This window comes from Polyodon spathula, chromosome 12 (genome assembly GCF_017654505.1).
Source record: "Polyodon spathula isolate WHYD16114869_AA chromosome 12, ASM1765450v1, whole genome shotgun sequence".
In the NCBI taxonomy this organism is placed as follows: Eukaryota; Metazoa; Chordata; class Actinopteri; order Acipenseriformes; family Polyodontidae; genus Polyodon; species Polyodon spathula.
The window spans coordinates 34,055,955-34,083,468 of NC_054545.1; the positions used below are offsets into that span (position 1 = coordinate 34,055,955).

At 38.8% G+C, this 27,514-nt stretch overlaps 1 protein-coding gene across 16 annotated transcripts in view; it reads right to left on the reverse strand.

Annotated features, from left to right (window-relative positions):
- The window catches only part of LOC121324311 (transcription factor 7-like 2), a 48,761-nt gene that overhangs the window by 6,087 nt on the left and 15,160 nt on the right, over window positions 1–27,514 (reverse strand). For 5 of the 16 annotated variants that reach the window (XM_041266020.1, XM_041266030.1, XM_041266028.1 and 2 more), the window contains 7 exons: window positions 11,576–11,702; window positions 6,231–6,318; window positions 3,698–3,784; window positions 2,525–2,644; window positions 1,953–2,115; window positions 1,683–1,790; window positions 1,071–1,118 (listed from right to left, as the gene is read on the reverse strand). In XM_041266020.1, coding sequence (XP_041121954.1) covers window positions 1,071–1,118; window positions 1,683–1,790; window positions 1,953–2,115; window positions 2,525–2,644; window positions 3,698–3,784; window positions 6,231–6,318; window positions 11,576–11,702 — 741 coding nt within the window. The remainder of the gene's footprint in view (window positions 1–1,070; window positions 1,119–1,682; window positions 1,791–1,952; window positions 2,116–2,524; window positions 2,645–3,697; window positions 3,785–6,230; window positions 6,319–11,575; window positions 11,703–27,514) is intronic. The other 11 variants (XM_041266022.1, XM_041266031.1, XM_041266033.1 and 8 more) reach the window with 6 other exon arrangements.

Genomic DNA, 27,514 nt, shown 5'->3' on the forward strand with positions numbered 1-27,514 from the left:
AAACAAATTTGCATGAAGACAAAGTCAGCAGCTTGGACTTGATAAGAACAATTTTAATGTCTGCAAGACAACTTATCTGCCCTGTTTATGCGTGTAAAATTAATAATTACTTATATATATTATATATATATATATACTATTATATATATATATATATCTATATATATATAAAATTGCCCTTCCCTTCTTAGTTGTTAATAGTAGTTTTTTTTAACATCTTTTCTTTTCTATTTTTTTATTAATTGATCAATTACAGCAACTAGAAGTCACTATAAAACACCATATTAAAGACAGAGTACCACAGGTGAAGTTGCACTGATAAAATATCATGATTTTAAGCAACATAGAAGTAAATTTTGGTGTTCTTTGAATTTGGGTCAATGAATCACAAGCATTTTTTAAAACATTTTCCAGCCCTCCCCAATAAACACAGTGAAATCCATGCACCAAATTTTAATCTAGGGTAAGTGTAAGCTTGACAGGTATACCTCGTAACCAGACTGAACAAATCACCGAAAGTTGCAAAAATAAAAAAAGACAGCACAATCACAATGCAAAGCCATCCCCATAGTCTTGTACCATCATACAATTGCAAAAAGCATCTGAAAGCACCGACACTTGTTGTACATTAAAGTGCATATAAAGAAAATGTAATTTAGTGGATACAGGTCATCACATTGTTTTTTAAGAAAGGATGATATTATATAGGAGTGCACTGTAATCAGTAACAGGAAAAGTCCTTGTGCTCTTTCCTCTGAACACATATTTTTTCCCATTTCTTATTGGGGATGCCGATCCAAATATGTGTCTGACTTTAGGGATGTCTGTACCCTGCCCTTGTCGACATACCCACTAACACATGCAAAGCCCCCCTCCCACTTGTCCTGGATACCCATATTACGTGTACTAAAGTGTTTACTGACAGTATCTAAAATGAAAAGCCTCCATATACTGTAATACACAGCAATCCCATGTAATGCTGCCTTCTCTAAAATCCAGATGCCTAGAGAGAGTGGGATAGCAAGCCCCCTGCTGTTAGTAGAGTAAGTTGTGTAAAATATTTGCCCTACCCAATCTGCTTTATTCTTTTCCCCCGATCCCCCTTTAAGGTTCGTTTCCTGCAAGAGGGCAATATCAACTTTCAGCTTCTTTAAATCATCCAAAATAGTCATGCTATTAAAGTCTTAAATAGCTCTCAGATTCCATGATACTTAAAGAATTTAGGTCTATAATGGAAACAGCACGGTACAGCATTGGAGAGCAATTACCCCGGAGGAGCCCAGACGCTGACCAGCGTCATGCAGGACATATCTGTTGCTCAAGTATTCTAAATCTGCTATATCTACTCATGCTGGTATGAAAACGTTCCTGTTGCTGAAGGCCAGAACAGAATTATAGGAGTTACAATACACCCAATTTTAATCATTACAGATTGAGACAGTTTTGACTAATTACAGCAACGACTACTCAACTAAACAAACCTTAACTGCGATAAGTTGGTATGTACAATAATATTTATCCTTTTGCATTTCCTAATAAATAGCCCTCTTTTATTTGAGGTTTGCAATTGATATGCATGTTTCCTTAAAAAAAAGAACACAAAACAAACACTGAGACGAAAGACTTGACACAATGGATAGATCAGAGTTTGCAGTCCGAGAGAAAAGATGTGATTCACTTACATAGTTGTCTCTGGCTGACCAGCTTGGGTACAGCTGCATGTGGAGCTGCCTTTCTTTCCTGGCCAGCTCATAGTACTTGGCTTGTTCTTCTCTGGTAAGGGCATGCCACTGTAAAGAGACAAAAAAAAGAGAGATAATTCAACCAATGCACACGCAAGAGGAACGCACTGGAGGTGAGGAAACAAGAAGGGGTCACGCTGATTCTGCTGCCTCACTGTACTGCAAATGCAACGAGGGATGTTGTTTTTGTTGGCTTATCTGTTCGCTCACCCTTCTCCCCAAGATCTGGTTGATAGCGGCGCTCTCCTTCAGGGTGCACTCTGCGATCACCTTGGCCCGCATCTCCTTCATGTACAGCATGAACGCATTCAGGGGCTTCTTGATCACTGGCTTCTTGGGCTCCTTCTCCCTCTTTGGCTCTTGATGTTGCTTCCTGTTCAAAACACACACACACACAGAGTTAACCTGCCATCCAGGGACATGTGTTTTACTAATGAGGATGTGCTTTAAACCCTCTCCTGCAGCAATAAAACACTTACATTTACATTATACTTCTTGTGAATTGTTTGACTCATTTTTATTAATTTGAAATTTGATATTCTAGTTTGATTCATTTTCTGATGTAAATGAATCATACTTAAAACAATAAAATACATACAAATAATAATAATAATAATAATAATAATAATAATAATAATAATAATAATAATAATAATAAAATAGTTGTTCTAATAACTAATAAATGTATGGTAAACTTTTCAGGAAAGGTACAGAGTATCATAGTATCAGAGATTAACATGGCAGAGTCCCCAGTCGGTTTGTTGCTATTGGGTCATACATACACATACATGTTTCTGTCATACTGGTCATGCTCATGTTTGCCTGAAGGAGGCACTATTGCTGGGTGAGGGATCCCTGTAGAATGCATGCCTGGAGGACCCAGCATCAGTGAGTGAGGAAACCTGGAAAAAAAAGAACAGAAATTATGCTGAATTCCAGGACCCTCAGTTACCGAGATAAAAACTTGAGAAGATTTTTATTTTTTATTATTATTAAAAACAATACTTAAATGCACAATACAAATACCAAAAATACACACTAGGATTGGTATGCGAAAGTCTGCAAATAAATCTGAATACAAAAACTACTTTTCTTCTGGCACCAGGTGGCACTCTATTTACACTACAAAAAAAAAAAAAAAAACAACAACAAAAAAAAAAACAACAACAACCCCCCTCCCCCCCAAAAGAAAACAGTGGATTCATTGTTTAATTCAATTTTAACATTGCATATCTGTATAAAACTGAACACTGCCATTGAAGAATAGAAAACAGGTACAACGAATTACATGTTTTTTAAGATGAAATTTTAGGAGGAAAGCATTTATGCACATAATACTAAGCACTCGAGTTTTACAACATTCTCAGTTCACAGACAAATCTACAATCCAACTTGTTGAGCTGAAACACAAATGAGCAATTTAACAGACGAGGCAAAGCAATTTTAAAATGAAGGACTATGATACTCTAATAATCCACTATAAATTCTGTCATAAAGCCATTTCATCTATAATAATTCTGTTATAGTGAAGGTAGCTAATGCTTGATGCGCTAACCTACTGAAGCACAGGACAGCATCTATAAATTAGGAGTGTGCGTTCTCTACACAATGCACAATTTTACTTTCTTTAGTACTTTGCTTTATTTATGAAACCCCTTCTGAAAGATGACATTGTCCATTATTATTTAAACCTGTTGATGAATGAATTCAATAGACGTCAGGAAATAAGACCCTCTTATATAATACCGTGTGCAATGGAAAAGACGTCTTCCCATTCTGCAAAACAAAGCAAAACAAACAAAAGAAGGCGGCACATGGAAAGCAAGGCGGCGACACTCCTGGAAGACAGTCAGGGCAGCCCGCACCATCCGAAGCTGAATGCGACGGGGTAGGCGTAAGCGTTAGCGAGGCAGGAGGGGTGGCTGGTACCCCAGCCCGGCTCAGCCCATACCTACCTGGAGAAGGAGGAGCCGGCAGAGAGCCCTGAGGAGTACGGCTGCCTGAATCCGCAGGGAGTGATCGGATAAACAGGCTGACTTTGCCTGCGTTTGGGGCAAGAGAGAATCTGTCAAGCTACTAGATAAAGCAGCTACATCAGCCAAGTTGGCTAGTTTTGATGATACTCATTACTGTCCTCTTATATGGTCCTTTGTGGATAGAGAAGTTGACAGTCTTGATTAGACAACCACCATGATGAACACTTCGGTGTGGCCTCTTTATATCACTTGAGCCTTTTTATTCGTGGGTCTCTAATACAGATTAGAGGTAAGGTAAGAGCCAGTGCCAATTGATGGTCACCCCTCTGACTAAGAAGTATGGATCTATCTGAAGCCACGTCTAATTGTATTGCTTAATATAAACCAATAAACAAGTAAACAAATGAAGATAACATTGCAACAACGCCAGCTTCTTAGACACTCCATGAGACAAATACTACTACTAAAGACAAGCATGAGACAACAACACCTCAAAGGCTGACTGCTGCTGAGCGTCTTTCTGAAGGAAATCCCTTGAGAACACGGGACAAGCACCACAAATACAATGGCCGGGTCTCATGCCTCAAGGTTATCAGCAAAACCACGCCACTTTGATGTATTAACAGCCCACTGTAACAGCAGTGGGATGCCCTCCAGTTCAAGGTGAGGAGAAGTGGGTATTTTAATAGAGCAAGGAACAGGGCTTGTGAAGTCACTGGCTCCCCATTCATTCGGAGCAGCTCCCTTATCAGGAGCTATTCATTTGCAAATCAGCAAGTCATTGGGCCAGTTAAGATGCACATGGCTGAAGTGAGACAGGCAGCCTGGCTAGTGCATTGCACTTGGGGGGTAAGGAAAACTGGTCTCTGTTTTCAAACCGGTAGCATGCCAGCTTACATTCACAATAAATACAACTGACTTAACCTTCTCAATTAATATCGAATCCCAGCACACTGCATTTAGTTGGCTTGTTGTTATGTGTTTTTTTTTCTGATTAAGGGATTACCACTGCATATACTACACTATGCATTTACCATGGTGTTACCACGCCTCACCATAATTGTTATGGGTTATTGCCAGTTATTTGAAAAGCTGTGAAAGAGCAGAGCTAGTCTGAGGTATATTAGCCCTGCCAGTAATCAGTCATTAGAAAAATAATTCCCTTGTGCCTAGAACAAGACTGGAAAACTAACAAACAAACCTAAAATCTCACAGAGAATTCTACATATTTTTTTTAAAATTTTCAAATAACTTGGAAATGACCTTCAAAGCTTTTTATAAAGCAAATATTCCAGAAGATGTTTTACCATAATAATAATCACAAATAAAAAATAAAAAAAAAAAACTTCCGCAATGCAAATATTTTATTTCTGAAAGCTGTATAGCATGTGCAGCTGCCTTAACAACCCTCTGGTTTGAATCTATAAAACGCGCTGGCATCATTCTTTCATGAGTTCTTCAGCAGTAAATCATTGTGATATAACATATGGAAAGTTGTAATCGACAGGGTGGATCAGTGCTATACATTTCTGTCTCTATAACAACAGCATGCGCGATAAGGGTCTGCACATGTATACCACCACAGCCGCCCCTAACCCTGGCAGCTCTGCTTTCTACATTACACAAACAAACAGGATGTTATGTTAAGCATTTGAAGATCTGATGTCATCTGAACTGCCACATTGCTGAGCATTACTGGTTTACAATTGATGTTGATCTAACCTTAACTTTCCCATCTGGATCTTCTTCCAGTCATTTTCCCTCCCCCGATATGCACAAGACAGTTGCGGGAAAAGACAAGTTAAATTAAGTACTGATCTCTATTATAACCCCATCAGGATCAAAGGCTCCTTGAACCAGGCGTATTGCTGATATAGAAAATAATGTATTTGAGTTTGGTGGTGGGACTTAAGTAGTATACCCCTAAAGCAAAAAGACTCTTAAGAGTTAAAATGGCATAAAATATGAAAAGATCTTTACTTCAATTCTCTTTTCTCTAAATAGTCGTCTGTTTTCTAGTGTTTTGCAATGTTTAAAACACCTTCCTCAGGGGAGCGTGTGTGCCAATTAAATAGGAAATGATGTGGTACTTAATTACATTTGAATTGCTGTCACTTATTATATAAAAGTATTACAAAGAAAAGACTCCAGTTGCATAGCAGTTTGTTCCATTCCTGGTTTGATAAGACTCATCTAAGCTTGTTACCTAGACACACTGTGACTAATCAAGCTCACAGTAAAACCTGGAATTGATGAAAACATGACACAATAGGAAAAACAAACACACACAAAAAAAAAAGATTATGGACCCAGGACCAAGATGAAGACAGCTGAATTTCATTTGGTCGTTTACAGAAGCGTGTAGACAAAACACTGTGATCTCTCTCATTAGGAGACCTTTGCTTATTATCTCTGTTTGAGTGAGAACAGCCTCCTCAGGCAGGCAGGCTGACTGGCTATCTCCCCCAGACAAAGCTGTCCCTGTGTCTGCATGGAAGAGCTTGCCACTTACCATCCCATGGGAGGGGTGATCTGTCCCACACCACCTGGAGGGAGGGAATAGAATCCCGAGAGGTCCTGTGACTGGGGCCTGTGAACGCCTGCAGGGGAGACATCAAGAAAGTTCACAATGGAGCCGGTCTGCAAAGCCTTCATTAGCACACTGGGAACCTGCTATTACACGGGGCAATCAGAACAGCGGCTAATGGTTTGCAGAAATAGGTCAGGGACATATATAGAGATATTAAAACTAACAACGTGATCTCTCATTTGAACTAAGCTTCAAACGAGTTCAAGACAGAAGCAATGCCAGGTTACTGTACCCTCAAACCACTAAATAATGACTCCATGCATTAAGTGAGTCCTCCAATGTGTAGTGTCAAAGAACATGGCAAAAAAAGATATCGTGGTAATATTATTAATAAATCTTTTGTAAATTGACACAATCACTCAGAAAGCAACAAAATATGTTCTAGGCATTAATTTAATTACAAAAAAATAGTGTGTATATATATATATATATATATATATATATATATATATATATATATATATATGTATATAAATATACATTTTCCAATTATATTTGGTGCTGCCCGCACGCCAAGGGTTACCACGACGGGCCGTGCGGTTCCCAAGATATATACCATGCCTGGGGTGGTGATGATTTATATATCATCGGAACTGCCCAGCTAAGTAGTTTATACCGCTTGTAACACGGCTACCTGTCATTTGTGGGAAGAAAAATAATAACAAATAATTAAAACACATTTAAATTAAGATAAAAGCAGAAACTTTTATTGTGTATATATCCGCAGTGTAATATAGTCCCAAATTTAATTTAATTTAATTAATTATTCGCTTATTAAAAAGTAAAAAAAAAATCCAGTTCGTTTATTGTGAATTTCTGGTCAAAAGTGCCAGCTCACTAGAAACTAGAGTGATGAGCACAAACTGGATGATGGGCGGAGTTTCAAATTACACTAAGGAAGTAAGGAGAGCAGCTGATAGAAATGGAAGCCGGATGTTGAAATGAGTTTGTTAACTCGTTATATGCAAGCATTGACTATAAAGTTTACATATATTCTAATATGTTTTCATTCTTTTGGATCTCAAAATATGTTTTTGTTATTTGTCAGACACCCTCGCGTCATCTAAATCATGCCAGATTAAGTTGATGATCAAACCAGACTTTACGCACCATTCCGACCGCGGTGTCAGGGAACAGTACCTCAGTTTCCCGCAGATGTTTAAAATCCAGGCCGGTAATTTGGGGGTCGTGTCTGGCCTTGTCGTTACCTGATTTTCTAAGAGTTTTCCTGACTGACATGAATAGATTACTGCTGGTTTTAAATTTGCTGTCAGCAGATATGTTAAAACTTCTACTGTTAAAATATGTGTTTAGTCCAGCTCAGCGTTATAAAACTGGAGACTGAATACTGGTCCTTAGTTTAACTGGTCTTGCTGGTGCACTTGTTTTATTTTTTTTTATTTTTTTTTTCAGATGGACTGCTATCTTCACTCAGAAAGCCGGTGTTCTACCAGTTATGTGGATTTTCATCCCTAAATACATTAAAGGAAATAAGTGAAATGCCACTCATTTTTGGCAGTGGTTTTGTAGCTAATAACAAATAAAATGGCAGTTTGTCATGGAATTTAGAATGTAGTGGTGCGTAGTGATTTATTCAGTGTGAAGCGGCTCATTAGTATGCAAGCCATGTGGTATACACTATATGAGGGGGTTATTTTTCCAAAGCAGTATATTTATATATATATATATATATATATATATATATATATATATATATATATATATATATATTATATATATATATATTACTTTTTTTTATTTTATTCAAATAGTTATTGTAAGTTGTTTCTTGCCAATTTCTTTTATGTTACAAAGAAGCAACCACTTCAATTCCTGCCACAAAAGTTGGGTAACTGATTTTTAAATCTTCATTTTTATGTCCTGAACTAGAAGGTATTATTTTCACCTACAAAACCAATGCAATTACTTCTACAGTCCGAGACAAAACCCTGAATAAAAAGGCTTTCAGACATCCTAAAAGGGAAGTCATTTGTCAGCAGTGAGCACCTAGTACTTAACTATGCCTTAAGGTACTATATACTTTGTAAAAAGAATGCGGCAAATGACTATAATTTGACATTGCTGTGGGCTTGTTTCTGGATTGCTGTAAAGCTGTATAACAGGAATGTAACTCAGTGGAGCCCCCCCACTGTCCACCCCCCCACCAAAAAAAAAAAATTATGAAGTTTCAGTTCTCACGTTACACGCCATTCACAAAATCCATATCACAACGCAGTTCATGTAGACATTTTTCACTGCTGGTAGCCATTAAATTGCCAAGTATGTTTTTCCCCCAGTGTTTTGTAGGTATGCAGGAATGTGATTTTATAAAAGCCATTATACGCACAGATTAATTTAAAATTATGATTCACAGACGTTCCAGTGGGCATCTACCATCTATTAGAGCCAGCTAGAGCTGGAAGCTGATTGGCTGACATTACTGAATCGTTTTATAATGCAGGTTAACTTTTTTCAGGCTGTGCCTAACTTGTGCATGGAAGCCTGCGTGCTCCTTTCTAAATTCACCACTGCCATGGTTTTTACTGTACTACAGTGCTGTGCCTGCCTGCGCTTAGCATGCATTGAGCTTTCATACGCCATGGTACAACACAGTAAAGTAGGGATCTTTTTGTTGTTTCACAGCCATTAAACTAAAACATCAAGTACTGCTATGCTATTCAGTTACGGGATCATCAAAAACATCTGTGTGATACAGTGGCATGCTGCATACAGAAAACTTAAAGGGATGCACAATTAATCTGCATGTAATACTAAAACTCGAACTGCATTACTCAGACGCAGAAAACTTACCCGAACCAGATTGTCTAAGATACTGTCTTTGTGGCAAGATTAAATGAACAATGCTAAGTGGGGAAAAGGCACAAAATTAGACTTTTTTTTTTTCTTCAAAAATACTGAAACTGAAGAGGCTTCAGCACATGTGCTGGTAGGCAGTATGACTATCCTGCCCAGTACTGTATCTGAAAGCTACAACTGTGACTAAATGCTGCTTACAGCGACAGTTACTGTATGTCAACAGCCCTGTGGTGATGCGTTCTGGTACAGTTCCTTAAATATCTATTTCTTAATTTTCCCTTTCAATACTCATTTATAATATGTTCTGTCATATCTGGTAAACGCTTGATTTCAAAGGGGGGGTTTGGCGCATTTCTTTTTTAAATAGTTAAAAGCTTTTTTTTATTTTTATCGTGGTCTTGAAGAAAACATTCAGACAGCATTCTTTTGGGAAACAAAAATGCCTTGCTGTTTTTTCAAGCCTATTCCTACTATTGGTCTGTTAAAAAAGGTAATGTTGACCTAAACTGTAATCTCATGCCTATGGTCGGAGAAAACAAGCCAATATGTATGAAGGTATACGTTTGTTAGATTTGTTCAACTGAGTAAACCAAGCAATCAGCAGGAAAGCAAATTGTGTGATTCCGTCGAGATGCCTAATGCACAGGGATATTTCTTTTGCTTCTGTGAACCCGAAAACGACAGCTGGTTTTTGTTTAACCTTCCTTTGATTTGTAACAACGCACTCATCAAGATCACAAGACTGCGCACACCCTACTCATATCTGACCTGGACGGGCTACACAATTAACCCCACTGTGAGTCCCCTGTCTGTGAGTCAGGTCTGACCGATACTGAAACAGCAGGTACTGAGGTCTAGACCTGGAGCAATGTGTCTCTGCACGCCCCTTTGGTACAATGTTCTGTCAGTCGAAAAGCAGCTTGCTAACTATACAGGAAGATATAAGAGAATGACTGCGCAGGGCAGCAACTTTCTTACCAAGATGCGATCTGCTCGGTCTGCTCTGAGCTTTCTGAACACATGCTGGACATGCATGTTGACAGCATAACCACCTATTGCTGATAATGTGTCGTTTTCTGTTCAAATCTGTTCTTCTGGTCATTTTAAAGTAAAGGTGGTGTTCTGAATATTAGTTCGTGTTACTAATAAATCCAGCAGACTATTGATAAAACAAAGTATAGCAGGCCCAACACTCGCATAATTACAGTAAGGAAACCATTTATTTGTATTTATTTTTATTGCAACTGATAATCACTTTGTACTTGAGTGTTTTGTTTTTTTTAAATTACTAAACTATAACTTTTGTTACAAGCCTTTAATACAGAAAAAAAAAAATCACAATGATAAGAATCATACAGTTCTGCAGTATATTCTTATCTTTAATTGAATTCAGAGACTAACGGTCTTCAATATAATTGCTTCCAGCGTTTTGCGGGGGCTGCTCTACCACTATAGAGGTTCCGTATGCTTTGTGGCTATTTGAGATCCCACGGGACATTAAAAGAAGCAGAAACCACTTCAAGAGCACTATGACTACAGAGACATAAAAGAGGAAGACTGGTTCTGTTACTGGTGTGTGTTCAAAGAGCTTTAAAGTTGCGGCTAAGAAAGCAAAGAGGATCACTATACGATGGAGTGAAGCCATAGCATCTCATGGATGTGTGACCACAATGCTGAAACAAACAACTACAACAACAACAAAAATCACTCTTGGTGTTTCGGTTGTGCTGTTTCTATACCAACTGCACGTGGGCTGATATGTTCTTGGAAGCTCCCAAGAGCCGGGTTAAAGTGCCAGACTTTACTCTGAAATCTTGCGAGAAAAGGAAGGCTGAAAGCTACAGGATGTAACTTTTCTGTTCTTTCCACAAGTAACTGGGCCAATCAGCAGCAGTGCCAACAGTCACTGACATTTCTGTGTCCCAGCTGCACCCACGCACATAAGAAAGTCCTTGGTTTGATAACGGCAGTCTCTCTCTGTCATCTCAACTCTTTTTTAGATCAACTCACAGCCTGACAAATGAAACAAGCGGAAAGCAGTTTTGGATTGAATACCAACACTTTCTTTTTTACTGTTCAGGTTTCTTAATAATTTTGGCATTGAATATTTCCTTAGTTTTTTTTATTTTGTATTAGGGAATAATATACGACATGCCTGCCCTGCCAAGAAGGGGAGTATATTAAGATCTCAGTATGGCTACAGTATTAACTTCACAGGTGAGACACCGGGCTTAGGGTTACTTTACTAACGCACTGCTTTGTTATGACATTTAAATACCATATTGATCCCTACACAAAAAAGACAAACAACAGGAGGCAGAAACTCTTCTACAAGAATCCGCAGGCTGCGGGAATGTGAAGGTTGGCCATGTCCGCGTCAGGAGTTAAATAGACAGGGTTATACACAGCAATCCCAACCCCCTCCCTGGCTCTCATGTATCCCAGCGTACCTGGCTTCTGGCTCATGTCTGCAGGTAGATGCGGTGAGTTTGGGTTGAAGTGATCGTTGCTGTAGGGGAGGAGGGAGGTGAGTGGATGCATCCCATGGGACTGCTGCACCACGGACACTTTGTTGGACTGAAAAACAGAATAGAACGCAGCGTTAGTGCAAGCACTCCCAAAAAACCCACCATTCTGATCTTCTTTATGCTTCTCTGTAAAATGTACAGTTCTGTAAAGTAACCTTGTTAATAGTACAATTCTTTAATGATTTCCCATTCCCCCTCACTAGACTGACAGATTCTGAGGCTGGTTTTGCATTGCGGATGCAACAAAGTTTGACTAAAGACCAACCTCAACTGTAGGGCTCTCAAGAACACAAAAGGCATTCATTGGAAGCCATATTCACAAGCCCTATATTTCATTCATGTTGCACAGAATTGCAGATACAATTTTCTCTTTAAAAACCTGCTCTCCTCCTTTTGAGTCCAGTTATTTTTTTGTGTGTGTTTAATTTTAACCACACAAGGACTCCTCTGCACATTTCACCACCATTCAAGGAAGCGTCTGGATGCACTTTGGCAGTATGTTGCTTTTGCCAGCGGTAACTCGTTATCAGGTTTAGGCAGTCTGTCAATTTGTTAACAAACGAGCATTCAGCAAATGCAGATCAATAAAAAAAAAACACGACCCGTACCTGTCTGTGTGATCCTAACTTTGATTTGCTTTTGAAAGAGCTAGAAAGCAATTGCCATTTGGTCTTCTGAATTTTTTACTGTGTATATATATATATATATATATATATATATACACACACACACACACACACACACACACACACACACACACACACACACACACACACACACACACACACACACAAACACATATATATTTTAATGCTTCCTGTCATTTTCATAAAGCAATCAACAGTCACTGAAGTGGTTTTCCATGTGTATGCTTTATTATGTATGCCCTCTGAGATGAAATAAGCAATCAGCTTACTCATTTAACGTATAATTATCAGCTACCCTCTAATTACAACTTGGGATAATCATGTTTTCTGTAATTTCGAGACACACAGGCAGCAGGTGTGTGAAAGCTCCGACTTTCTTCAAACTTAGGTTGATTTTTTTGTAGGTATGGCATCAAAGAAATCTCCCAATTAGACAGAAAGGCTTTTAAAGCACAACGCATCCACAGTTTTCAGCGCCTTAAATCTAATTTGACTTAAAAGGAAATCTATTAGCATATTGGTATTCTCTTTTATCTGATATTTGTTTGAAGAAGAGTGTGCCATTAGATAAAAGAGTCAACTGTAGCTTAAGGAAAGCGTGCTGGGAAATAAAGATCACCTAGTATATTCTGGGGAACAAGGAGGTATCTTGACCACTTACAGTTCTGATGAATGTAGTTACAAGATATTTGAATGCATTGCGTGCTCTTCTGAATACAGATTAGTAACACTGAGAAATGCACCAGCATTTCAGTAAAATAATGAGTTGTTCTCACTAAAACTAGGGTCAACAAAATAAAAACTAGGGTCCAGCATTTTACCTTAATGAGCATGCCCTTAGAATACAATTTAGCAATAATTTGTGCAATGGAATATTCAACTTACATTTTTTATGACAGAAAATGATTTGCCATGTATTGATGTCTTTTATGAAAGTTATATGAAAAATAAAAAACAAGGGCCCAGGCAACTTCAACTACCTGCAAAAAAATGAGTTCTCAGCTGTGCATGCTACCCCCCCCACCCCCCCCCCCCCCCCCCCCCCCACCCCCCCCCCCCCCCCCCCCCCCCCCCCCCCCTACCCCCCCCCCCCCCCCCCCCCCACACACACCACTTTCCACCCCTCAAGCAAGCCTAAAATAAAATAAGTACCTTTAGATGAATTTGAAAACAACCTGGCCGAGAACAGAAATGACTTGGCCCCTCACTGTCACTAACCATATACTGTAAGAGGAATGGGCTGCGAAGCTGACTATATCTCACCATCACTGTGTCGATCTCTGGTGTGGTTTTCGCATCAGTCTGTGGGATAACGTGAGTGCACAGCATTAGTCATCTCAGTTTCAAGGCATCCCGCTGCGGGGGGGACAACGACTGCAAGATTTACATTAAAAAAAGGGGCCCGTTGCTTATTACCTGGCGACTTTCACATCTCATGCAGTGAAATGTACTTATTGTTAATTGCGATAAAAAGTGGGTGTTCATTGTTTTAGATTTGGCTCACAATGGAAAGCTATTATGAATTACTGTAACCAAAGACAAAGCAGATTTCCTATATGATCGAAAAGAGCAGAGTGTTGGTTTCCTCCGTCTTAATCACTTTACTTTCTCTTCTCGTGTGGCTCCACAGTGGTGGGCTCTCATTTCACGTCACATCTACCGCTGAGTATCCAGCTCAAGCTCCTCCAGTTTAAATCTACGTTTTGACACCTGAGTTATCTTCATGGGCCAGGGAGGCATGATCAGTGTTGGAGGAATAGCCTGTGTAACTGCACAGGGTCCCACGCTCTCAGAGAGCCCCGGAGCAGTTCCAACATTTGGAAAATAAATATTAAACAGTGATATTATCTTTCACATTGACATTTGCAGATCCTTCATTTTCATATTCTTGGAGCTACCACTCCTTTGTTTCATCAGGTACCGCTACCCTCTTAATCCAGTTTTAATTTCTTTGATCGCAGAATCACTGAAATCCTGCAGGTACAGCTGATTAAGCTTGTTATCTTGTGATTAAAAATAGTGTAGTTTATGTTTATAAACAAGGGTTACTTTCAGGGGGCGGGAAGGCACAATAAGGACCTCTTCCTTCACCACTGGGCACGTTCAATGAAGCTTGAAGCACACTCTAGAAATGAAACCTACACACCCACACACAGGAGATGTATGCAATAGGGTACAGAGAAAGGAAAGCACACAAGCGCTCATCCGGACATGCTCCATTACTGCAACACTGTATTGTGCCGATGGAAACGAATTAAGCCACTGGTCTATTTTAAGGCTGTTTCCTTTTGCTGTATTAGTCAGTTTCATATGATGATTTATTGTATCCAAGTCCGACTAACTTTTCCTTCAATCAATTTGCCCTGAACGGTACTCATCTTTAGCAATGAACCCATAATCTGCCAATTCATTTCACTTCAGATAGCAATTATATGAACAGACTCTTCAGTGCACCTTGTTACTATAACATATATAAATGACTAGCTTAAAAAGGGTAGCATTACCACCATTTGGGAGGCAGTCTGTTTCCTTCTCTTGCTCAGTCTAAGCACTCTTGTCTCATCAACCTGTCCTTAAACATATAACCCAGCTCACACCTCCTATAACCCTACAATCCATTCTCTGAAATGCCACTGCTCTAGTCCATGTGAAGAATCCATGTGTTCTGATTGCCTCTATTTGTTACAAAGCTTTTGAGGCATTTAAAGCAGAGGAGGTCTTGGGTAAATGTGGTGCTCTGCTGCTATCTGTTATATAGATTTTTCATTTCAAACATATTTGCCGCATCATATCTCCAGACTTAAATAAATGATTTTACCACTTCAAATGCCCATAGCAGTGTGTTAATATCAGCTGATAAAAGTAAGGTGTTTGTTCCAGTTGTGACTCTCCGCATTCTGCATGCTGCTGCCCTGCCAACAACTTGTCAAAGTAGGGTATAAGTAAGGCTTGAACTGCTCGGTTTTTAGTTTCCAAATCCTCCCTTTAAATGTTAATTAGTTGTTGTTAAGCTGTCTCTGCATCCTAATAAAGAGAAAACTATTCATTAAAAACTTGGGTTAAGATTTTTTTTTCTTTGCTGCAAATCAAGGCAATTTTAAATGCTGGACTTGCTAACAGTGTGCACTACATACTGGGTATTTTATGCTGAAAAGAAAATCTTTCAGGACAGCTTTGTTAAACGAGTGAAAAGCACAATGATAAACCAGGAGACTGCAAGAATGAAATGCAATTAAGATCAGCGATGAGCAATTAATCTAATTTGTCACGTCTGTTTGAAATAATAATAAAGTGAAACAGAATCAGGCTCAGTCAAGATATGATAGTAAAAACAAGTGACAATGTTTTGTAATGAACAGCTTTTTCTGAGTTTAATTAGGAAACAGAATCGGGTCAAAATAAGTTTAAAGGTCATGTGATCAAAAATAAAAGCGTAAAACATCAAGCTCTATGTATAAGCCAGCTTATTTTCAAATACTGGACTGCAGTTTTGCCTTTGAGTGTCAATTACCAGATTTATTTCTATTTAAACCTGCTGTACTGCACACAAGTTAGGGTCACAAACCTGTGCTAGAAAGCGTTCCATTTGCCCCAGAGTCTCAAATCGTTTCGTTGCTGTCTTCAGCACAAAGCTCTTGCACGGACTGAAGGTATGGTTCTGTGCAGGATGCACAAGATCTGCTTAACTGTCAGCTTTTTTTAGACTTCATTTTGGTTAAACGCGTCTTTTTTTTTTTTTTTGTAGAGTCTTCAAAAGAGTTTTGCCATCATTTTCGTATTATAGGACTGCGACAGTACTAGTGAACAATGTAATACCAATCTAAAGTTATTTTACCTGTATATGATCAGATCTAAATTCCCCACAACGTTTCACATGAAATTGGTTAAATATATGAGTATAACGTACATTTTATGACTGGTAGGGGAGAATGCCTATGTTACCAAAAAGAGAAGATAGGTGGCAGCATTTATAGACGTTGATGGCCTAACTCATTCACAAGACTCACAAGGATAATAGGTTTTATTTTTGTAATTGTAATGAAAATAAACAGAATCCCTTCTGCAACTTATTTTCATATGGTATACCAGAATTGTTAAAAACTGTCAAAACAAGACAGACAGGTTAAATCTGTGTACAAGATCAGAGAGGTTGTTTACTTGAGTTCACATTGTCAACATTTTCTTTTGTACTGCACCTACGCATAGATTAACGGTTATGCACATTTTCCATGACACAACTTTTGTTTTGTAGTTTTCTAAAAAGAAAACCAATGCTGTCAGGCGGGTGACATGACTCCCACTGTTCAAAAACTCTGCGACTCAAATGCGACTCCCAATTTCACTCCCAATCAAACCGAGGACCTTCTTGTGAAGAGGAGGAGCAAGAAAGTGAAGATTCAGGGCGTTCAATTATTTAAGTCTGTCATTCCCTACATTTGACCAAAGGAATATAATAGTCGCAAATAACCTGGGAAATCCAACCCCAATTCTGCTGCATTAGCAAAAACCCTAACTGGTAACACAAATACACTGCCTCTTTTTTTTAATTTAGTAAATAGCCAATTATTTTATTATTTTCTCCCAATTTGGCATATCCAGTGATTTTTAGGCTCAGCTCCCCGCTACTACCCCCGCACTGATTTGGGAGTGGCAAAGACGATCACACGCTATCCTCTGAAAGCGTGTGCTGTCAACCAACCACTATTTTTTTACACTGCAGACTCACCGTGCAGCCACCTCAGAGCTACAGCGTTGGAGGACAACGCAGTTCTGGGCAGCTTACCGGCAAGCTCGCAGGTGCTCTGGGAGGCGCTCTGCCAATTGTGTGCCTCCCCTGGAAGCTCCCGTCTAAGGTCTGCAATAGAATAGCCTGGACTCGAACCGGCACCCTCCAGTCTATAGGGCACATCCTGCACTCCACTTGGAGAGCCTTTACCAGATGCACCACTCAGGAGCCCTATACACTATATGTGAAATAATGCGGGTAATAAAGGAACACACAGTACCTGTCGATGGATTTGTTGAACTGTTTTTGTTTTTTTATCCCACTAACAGCATTAGGTATCGGGTTTAGTACAATACATGTGAGAAGTATTTTATGTCACAGTGCAAAATGCTGTGCATCCACCATCAAAAATATAAGCAACAAAAAAGACCACAGAAATTTCTTCAAGATCCCCAGAAATAAATTCTCCATTGGTACATCAAACTCTGCTGAGTAAACGAAAAAAAAAACAACGAGCCGCAATTCAAAATGAAACCCCCTGCTCTTCGGTTTTTGGAAATGTTATCGGTGAAACCTGTATTATTACCAACATGGGAAATACCTTGGCGTTCTACATGAGACCGAAACACATCCATCCAATATTGAGAAAACTACACATGACTAGAGTTATTAATTTTTGAAGCCCTAGATGACATGACTTAGCAGCTGTTTAAAAGCTCTCCTAAAATGAAGTGAAAATAACTGGTTGCCCAGCAGCCCAAAGCTATCCAGAAACTAAGGGAAAGAAAGAAGAATTCACACCTGACATCATGACAATGTATTGAATACCACTGGAAAGAAGCCATTTTTAAACTGAACAGCACTTATAACTGTCCAACATCAGTCCAACATCCCCTGTAAGCTTTTAAAGTGACCTCAGAAGAATCAGATCACTAAGAACGCCTGGTCTTAGTCAAGGTTCAAATATCCCAGGTGTTGGCAGTCTATCTGCGGCAGAATCATAACTTCAAATAGGAAGTACTTTCAATACTAATTTGCAAGAGCATAAAAGTGACTACATAATATAGAGTAGAATTGAAACACACCTATCATTGCATGCTTCCTTAGCCTTTTTCAGCATTTGAAATAAGCTGTTTCTGCAAAGAAGCTGGACACACACTGATAAAACACACATTGCAACTTTATTTACTGTGACACCTCAATAATTACCAAATGACTGAGTACAACACAACAGGACTGATTCCAAAAGCTTTTTAGCTACAGATTGTTATTTGCAATTAAGATTCTAAAACAAATAAGAAACAACCTGAGATTACTTGCAGCACAAACCGCTCAAATGTTTGATCTCCTAATTTTGGATGCTGTAAGTTTATTGGACGCATTGTTCCTTTCTTTCTTAAAAAAAAAAAAAAAAAAAAAAAAACCCAAACACTAATGTAAATTTGCTCTAAATTACCCATAACAATAAAACACAATGACGGTACATGTAATAACAGTAGAAAAAGAAATGCAACAATTCAATGAAAACGCCTTCAATCTTCGATTTGGATTTAAGGGGTTTTTTTGCACCGTCATAAAGTATTAAAATAATTGGCTACTCAGTAAGAGCCTGAAGAAGAACAAACATTGTCACTAATTGCTCCCCGATATATACATAGGAAATAAAAATGTGCATTATAAATATCATATGGGAGATACTGAAATTGGAGAAGGAATCTATGAAAAAGACCTAGGAGTTTTTGTTGACTCAGAAATGTCTTCATCTAGACAATGTGGGGAAGCTATAAAAAAGGCTAACAAGATGCTCGGACACATTGTGAAAAGTGTTGAATTTAAATCAAGGGAAGTAATGTTAAAACTGTACAATGCACTAGCAAGACCTCATCTTGAATATTGTGTTCAGTTCTGGTCACCTCGCTATAAAAAAGATATTGCTGCTCTAGAAAGAGTGCAAAGAAGATCGACCAGAATTATTCCGGGCTTAAAAGGCATGTCATATGCAGACAGGCTAAAAGAATTTAATCTGTTCAGTCTTGAACAAAGAAGACTACGAGGTGACCTAATTCAAGCATTCAAAATTCTAAAAGGTATTGACAATGTCGACCCAAGGGACTTTTTCGACCTGAAAAAAGAAACAAGGACCAGGGGTCACAAATGGAGATTAGACAAAGGGGCATTCAGAACAGAAAATAGGAGGCACTTTTTTACACAGAGAATTGTGAGGGTCTGGAACCAACTCCCCAGTAATGATGTTGAAGTTGACACCATGGGATCCTTCAAGAAGCTGCTTGATGACGTTCTGGGATCAATAAGCTACTAACAACCAAACGAGGAAGATGGGCCAAATGGCCTCCTCTCGTTTGTAAACTTTCTTATGTTCTTATGTTCTTATATGCTTATCTACAAAACCTTGCTGCTGCTGCATCCGTGCCAGAAGCCACTTCATTTTTAATTACAGTATAGCTATATATATATATATATATATATATATATATATATATATATATATATATATATATATATATTCCCAGATGAAAGGGTGTGCATTTTTCACTGCTAAAGGTGCAGCAGCTTGGTGCTGTTGGTGGTAATTTCTATGCCCTAACTCCCAGTTCAAGTGTTCCACAACAAAACTGGTGAAGCACCACAGGAAGGGGGCGTGAATCTTCTTGAGAGTTCACTTTTGGAACGACTTGACAAGCTATTTATTAAATGGCATGGAGATAATAACATCAAAGGGCTCCAAGAGAAGAAAACATACCTCTCGAAAAAAAATATTTTCCAGCTTCAGCTCTGGTTGCTGCCACACTCAAAACAAAAGAGAAACTCCTACTACCCAAGGGAATTCCAGGACAGGAGAGAGCTGTGGTGAGCCCTGCTTCTGATTGTAGCTGATTGTGCTGTGCTTCCAGGATGTGATCAAAAGCCATCTGCACCATGGAATGGTTAATTGACCCTCTGGTTACTACACTTAGCTGTGTAAGTGGGTACAAGTATGACTGTGTATACAGTATAATAATACACAAAGTGGAAATTGAAAGTAAAGAAAAATCCTTCTACTGCAGGTCAGTCTGGCCCATTTTATATTATTTGAATTGTTCACTTTTTAATCTTGATGTTGCCCAAGTAAAAGTAAAAGTAAAAAAAACATTTTGGATGCTCTTTGTTGCAGATATATTTATTTTACCAGCACTGGATTCTAGCAAGTGCTACCTGGACTTTACTGAACAATTCTGTTTTGAAAAGCATGTACAAACGGTACTGTAATGCATAGTGAAAGCAGCTCTCTGCTGCTGTTGATCGGTGAAACTACTCCAAAAGGTCAGTTGGATTTACTTTAAATTTGGATCATTTAATCTACACCTACATTGGATAACTTAATCTGCTGAATCTCCCATTGATGGTTACCTGTCTGTTTTTATGTTTGTAAAACGTAAAAGAATTAGAACACCTAATCACATCAAACTGGGCCCTACTGAAGTGAGGTGGCTTACTGCAGCAGTTACAATGTCTTCCACTCTGATTTCCAATGGATTTCTATGTGTACCAATGAAGTATTAAAGTTAGATGTATACCTTGGAAAGCTTTTTAGGAGGTTTTCTACAATGGCTCGAGACGCAGTGTTTACACAGTTTTATTTAGGCTGATGCCAACTCTTCTTATTATTATTATTGAATGTTTTATTAAATCATTTAGGCTAAAGACACATTAATGTAATGTAACCTGAAAAACAAAGTTATCTGCTTAGCAGGAATGGAATGAGCTCATGTGAGGTCACAGCTACAATTTAATTCTTGTCATCTTTTTCTTGTCTTTTTCTTTTTGCTAACAATCTTGTCTCCTGAGATAAAACTGCTTCTTTTTTCAGACAAAAAGGCAAGGCGACTCTCCAGGGAACTGCAAATTCGTAGTCACCCTGAAGACGAAGTCGAGCAAAAGCATTCCTCATTTCTCACTTTCAAAGATATGAAGATGTTTATCCAAATGCACAACATTCAACAAACTCAAGCTGCACTGAGGGCCACAGATCTCAAGTTTCAAAATAGACAAAACAGACTTGCTCATTCCAGACTGAATACATGCCAGACTTTCCATTCCGAGAGTCAGGTATGTGTGCCATAGCTATAAAACAAACAAACAAACATAGCTATTTTTTTCACTAGGACGAAACGGGCAGGCTTCCCAGTTAAAGAAATATTCTGGAGATAAGGGCAAGTTGGAATACCAAGAACACTACCAACAGGTCTTGTTGGTTTTCAGTGACCTGCCCCAGTTGAGGAAGAAGCTTGAAACATTGATTCTTATAAAATGAATATCTCACTTACAGCCCTTGACTGGTCCCTTGATATGCATGGCTTTCACGCTTTGAAAAATATCACAGTTCAGAGGTCACACAGCGCTAGCAATCGTCAAGTTAAATTACTTCAATAAGACTGTCTGCTAAATATTTCTTCTGTGAATTGATCTGACTAAGTGGATACCCTATGTTAATAAAAATATTTACATTCTGGAACAATCAACACTAAGCCATCGCTGATACTAGCTTACACATTAACCAGGTCTCATGGTTCTACAGTAGCTTAAAGATACCCTGCTTGAACAACACTGGTGCTGCTGGCTTTTATCTCCTGATAACCTTTGGCCTTGCCTTTCATCACAAGACTAATGACAGGGAAGACTGAAAACTCCTTACATCCTCCTCCCTACCTTAAGCTGAAATGCCCACATTCTGAATATGGACCCTACTGACGATACCAAAGCTAACCAGGACTGTTTTCAAGTAAACCAATTTAAATTACTTTCATAAGACACTAGATTCTGCTTTTGTCAATGTGTTAATCTCACCGCACTACATCGTAATTGTAGCTACGCACTCGTCCTCTAAATATGTTTTGTCACCAGCTGGAATCTCTTTTTTTTGTTTAGTTTTCTTTTATGTTTGGGGGTATGGACAGATATGTTGTCTCAGTAACTTTGCCACAAGCTTTTAAATCTGAAAATCAACATTCCATAAATCAGTTGACAAGCTACTGTTTTCCAATTACTGTGGGCCTTTCCTTACACATGCTAACTGGTCATTATTCCGACTGGATAGCATGGGAAGTTCTCTGTTTTTCTATAACCTGACAATTGTCAATTCTTTCTTGTTCTGGTTCTGGTTACTGTTTTACCCAAGGTAAACTACATTGTACAAGGGCTTGGAATCAAATGTAACTGAGCTGCAGTACTGCAAGGTGTTGGAATAAGTCTGTTTGTTTTACTGGCAATGGACAGATTTACTCAAAATGGGAAGTGTTAAAAAATGAATAAGTGCTTAGCAGCTCAGTTCAACGAGGAATGAGGAAAAAAAAAACTGCAGAGATCAAGTAAAAAACCCCACTCCTTTCATGTAATAATTTATTCCTTTTGATTAATTCACTTTACCCCTCTGGCTAAAATTATTACAGCAGAGATGCCCCACACAGCTGGTTTCTTACCTCCTGCTGGGCTGGGCTGCAACAGCCCTCGGAGCAGCCCAACACTGGAAGCAGCTATGCACTTCCCATGGTTACTGATCAGCTAAAAGCAGACTGGGCCTGTACTCCTGTAATGGAATCTCCTACTGGGGGAGCTGCTGAAAAAAACAAACTTCCCCAAGCTGCTGCTTTGTGTGCATTTATTCCAGAACACCAGCTTAGCTACCAGAGGAAACAGACTTGGACCCCTGCCCTATACCACTGAGAGGCCTTTCTCATTATTAAGTCGAAAATTGCTTAATACGTATCTAACAATGCCAAGAAGGCGTTCAAAGAGACTTGCTTTATGAGAGTAAACTTGAGTAGCTGTTTGGCTAATCAGCTTTCTGCTCAAAGGCTGTCGGTTTGATGTTTCATGTCAACGCATTCGGTAAGCAGTGCAATGTTATTTTCTAGATCAATTGATTACATTTCGTAGATAGAAAAGCCAGATATAAAATCCACTTAATTCTTGTTGTAAACAAAATATACTAAAACCACTTTAAATTGAGCTTCTTGTTCCTAACACCTTGAGGTTAATGTAAATGTACTATGATAAATCTACTGTGTTATGTGACTAAGTGAATACCCTAAGTAAATAAAAAGGATAAGATTTACATTAAAGAACACTCAACACTAAGCCATCGCAGACTTCAAGCTGATACTAGCTTATGTTAACCAGGTCTCACAGTTCTACAGTAGCTTAAAGATATCCAGCCTGATGTGCATGTCTAGTTAGCAAGACTGGTGCTACTGGCTTTTCTCTACAGATAACCTTCAACCTTACCTTTCATCACAGGAGTAATGACAGGGAAGACTGAAAACTCATTAAATCCTCCTCACCTTTGCTGAAATGCCCACAAAGAATAATCTGGAAATCAGTGACCACTGCATTCTGGGAAACTGGATCCTAGCGAACCTGTATACTAGAGGTTAACTGGGGATGCTAAATCTAACTAGGATGGTTTTCAAGTAAAACATCCAAAACAATGGGTGGACTTTTGTCTTTTCCTACAGCACCCAGCCTCTTCCACAGCGCTAAAGTCCTGCCAGCTCGGCCCCTTTGTCACCTATGCGTACGCAGGTGGTCACTCCAGCAGCTGTCAGATGCGATAACAAGAAATCAAAGAGGATATTGGTTCCAAAAGTGCTACAAGTTTACACCAGTGCCCTTCCTGTGATCTAGAACACGTTTCACTTTCTTTCTATTATTTTATAGCAGCAAAAGGTGTCAGGTTTTATTCAGCAGGGGGGAAAACAAAGAAGACCTGTCAAGTCTTTCTTGTAACAGGTGTCTGGTATGGAAAAGCAGTTCTAAAGTACCACTAACAAGTCTTTTTTTTCCTTAAAGACCGGCAACCAGCCAAATATAAATAAAAAATGGCAAAAAAACTGACCGTCTGCTGGGTGCCAGCATGTCAATCAAATCCAACTAATGTCTTTATTTTATACATGTTAAGACCTTTCATTTGTAATGAGCACAGCGTGTTGTGTAACAGAACACCAAACACAGCATAATCAGACATCTCTGATTCCAAATTACTATGTATGGTCCATGTAAGCAGAGCCTTGAATTAACAACAATGCAAAGTCTGATTCACGAACACTACTCGCCAGAGGGATCCACAACTGGTGCATAAGAGAAGAAAGCCACATTACCCTTGATTTCAAGGCTGATGTTCAGACTGTAGTCTGGAAACCAGCACTCCGTGATCAAAGTTTCTACTGCTGAGCAAAGAAAAGTTGCATAAGAAAGACAAAAAAAGTGAATTATAAAAAAAAGTGATTGAGAAATATTTTACCTCCCAAATGTACTTATTTAGTAAAATGTCCTCTGCACGTTATAATGTCTTAAAGAGTTTTAACCGGATTTGCTCATACTGCACAGTCATTATTTGTGTAGTCTGTTTAATATTTAGGTAGCCATAGGATACTGAACTACCATCTCTCTTTTTCAAGCACCTGGGGAGCAGTTAATTGGAATATGTTGAAGTGTTTATAGACTACAGACGTGTAAATGCAAACCAAAGCTCCCTGCTCCAGGAAAGAATTTTGCAATTAAAAATGAAAGACAGAGAAAGGATCATAACTGCAGTTCTAATAATTTACATGAACAGCAACCCTTTCAGTAAATAAAATACTGACGCATAAAAAGGTCCTATTACTTCTAGCGCCACAGCTGCGGCTAAAGAAAGCCTACTTCTCCCACCCAACATGCAAGTTAAACTAATGATTTTAATAAAATAAAAAATGGAATGAAACAACCATCTCCCATAGAGCCCAAGCTATTAATGCTGTGCTCTTCAGATCTATTAAAGCTCCCCATTTATCTCTCTTGTATGTTATTAGTGGAAAGCTCCTGAATCTCCTTCTCTTTAATCTCTGATAGATGTTTCCATTGATGTTTCTACTGATTTGATGAGCAGCACGCTGTTGTTTTTATCTCTGGGGACTCAAAGCACTCTCCCCTTTCTCTTGAAATGTTACCATTAAACTCTTTCTTATTGGCATTGTTCCTTCTTTACAACAGGGCTGTATTTGAAAATAGCGACTTCCTGGATAATAAGAATAATTGCATCCACGATGGTGTGTGTGTGTGTGTGTGTGTGTGTGTGTGTGTGTGTGTGTGTGTGTGTGTGTGTGTGTGTGTGTGTGTGTGTGTGTGTGTGTGTGTGTATGTGTATTGCTTCAGGAGACACAGACTGAGCTCCTTGGTCAATTGGTCCCAGCTTTAGTGCCAGGCTACAGCGTAACAGAAATCATATACCACCGAATTGATCACAGAGCTCTTTTAATACAGTTGGGGTTTACAAGTATCACATTTATGCCATTTAAATAATAGGATTTATGGTGGCCAAACTTGGAGAATAAGCCTAAAGTTCACAGGTTTAGATAAGCCTAAAGTTCACAGGTTTAGATAAAGAGGTTTGGACCAGGGGGACAAATGGGGGGAAAAAACAGCTCTATCCCATCCCCTACACAAGTTAGCTAACATGCTAAATGTTGCATAAAAAATGATAATGAACACCACATTTGGTTGGGAATATCGTGTTCCTTGTTGTCACAATGTTGTCTAGCCAGATACCATACAGGAAACACAGGATTATAACTTGCTTAGTAAATAAATGTGTACTTACATATAATTACAATATTATTGTGCGTAGTCACAATGCCTTGAATATGTAAATCTTTCTGCACCATATAACCCTATCCCTATTCTGATACATATATTTACTAACATCTAATATAGTAATTATGTATAAGTACACATATGTTTACAAAGTAACTACTATGTAAATACACAGTAAATACAGACACATAACGTAAAGTGTTACCGAATTTTTTAATTTCCTCCGGTAATTTTAAATTGCCTTTCTTTTTATACAAGTTTCATGACAATAATTTCACAGATACGAAAACCTACTGCACATTATTAGAAATATTTTATTTTAGATATAAGAAATACTTCATTTTTCTTGAAAAAAAGAAAAGAAACCTGGCAGGCTCTGCTCTTCGCCTGTGTGTCAATGTCGGTTGTAAAGGAAAGTGCTCACCGCTCAGGTACAGTGAAGACTAACGGCTCTCGGGTTTATTTTCTGCGGCTCATGCTTCACCACATGGTCCCCAGCCGTGTGCTGCAGAAACTCCTGAGGCATTGTGGGTAGAGTCGTGCTGCTTTAAGATAACCTTACATCCTGTGCTTCCTGTGAGCAGAAGAAGCTCTTGAGATCTCAACTAAATAAATAAACCTCTCAGGGACAGGATCTCACAAAGACTGGGGGTTCGGAACAGCAGATCCAAAGAGGAATGAGAACTGTGTAGTCACGTCTACTGTCTGGTACTCTGTAAGCCATAAAAGCCCTTACAGCAGCGCTAAACAAGGGTTCAATGCATCAATTGGTGTACAAGATGTACATATCCTGAATTAATATAATAAAACAAGCGAAGGTCAAGCAATGTTAATAAAGCTAACAACAGGGTCAGAAAGGGTAAGTTATAACCTCCACTTAGAGGCCTTTAAGAAAGCAGATCCAGCCAGTAATCTGGGGAAGCTGCCAGGAGAACAAGCAGAGAGTAGTATTTAGCGATCGATCATCTCTACAAATGACACAGTTGAACCAGTTGCCATGTAATTTTCACCCCAAAATATAGTGACACGCGCACTTCTCATTTGCCTAAAATAGGTCAAAATGAGTAGGCCCCATTGCTGCTCTGGTTACGGCTAGATTCAGTGCAATCGCCCACATGGAGCCCTGAGCAATACCCCTTATTTGTCTTGTGGTCTGGTGAATTGTTTTCGTTTATTTGTAATGTAAATATGTGGTCACACATGCAAACACCGCCTCCTAGAAACCACATCTTCTGCCTGAGCGGCCGGACTGACCTCATATTATAATTACTCTCTGACTCCCATCTTCCCAAAACTGATCTTTCCAGCTAAGAGCTGCTCTTGCATGTGTGTGTGTGTTTGTTTTTTTTTTTGTCTTATCACAGGAAGACACAGAGTTATGTTTGATCTCTTTCTACTTCACTGCTTTAGCCCAGTTTAACAAAAACCAGGCAATCTTCCCTGAAAAAAAAAAAAATCCAGATCTAAAACATGCATGTGTCCATTGTAATACACATTAAGGTTACATATTCCAGTGCTTCATCAATAGATAACCGAGAATACACTTGATCAGGCTGGGCAGGCCATGCGGAAGCATTGGAAACCCTTAGCTGTCTGTTGAGCACATTTTCAGGGGCATTAAGCCTTACATTCTTAAGAGAAATACTTGTAAAAAACTTTTTCTAAATCTGTTTTTGGTTTCACATGACTTAATATTTGTGTAAAACATTTAATACTTTAAACCCAGACCCAAGTTACTCTTCCAAATGCTGCTTGTTATTGTCAAATAACACTGAATTAAGACCAAAACAATTACAGTTTCCATCTAGCTGCCTCCCCCTGCTACAGTTTTAGCACTCTGCCGCTCAGGTGACAAGAAATACC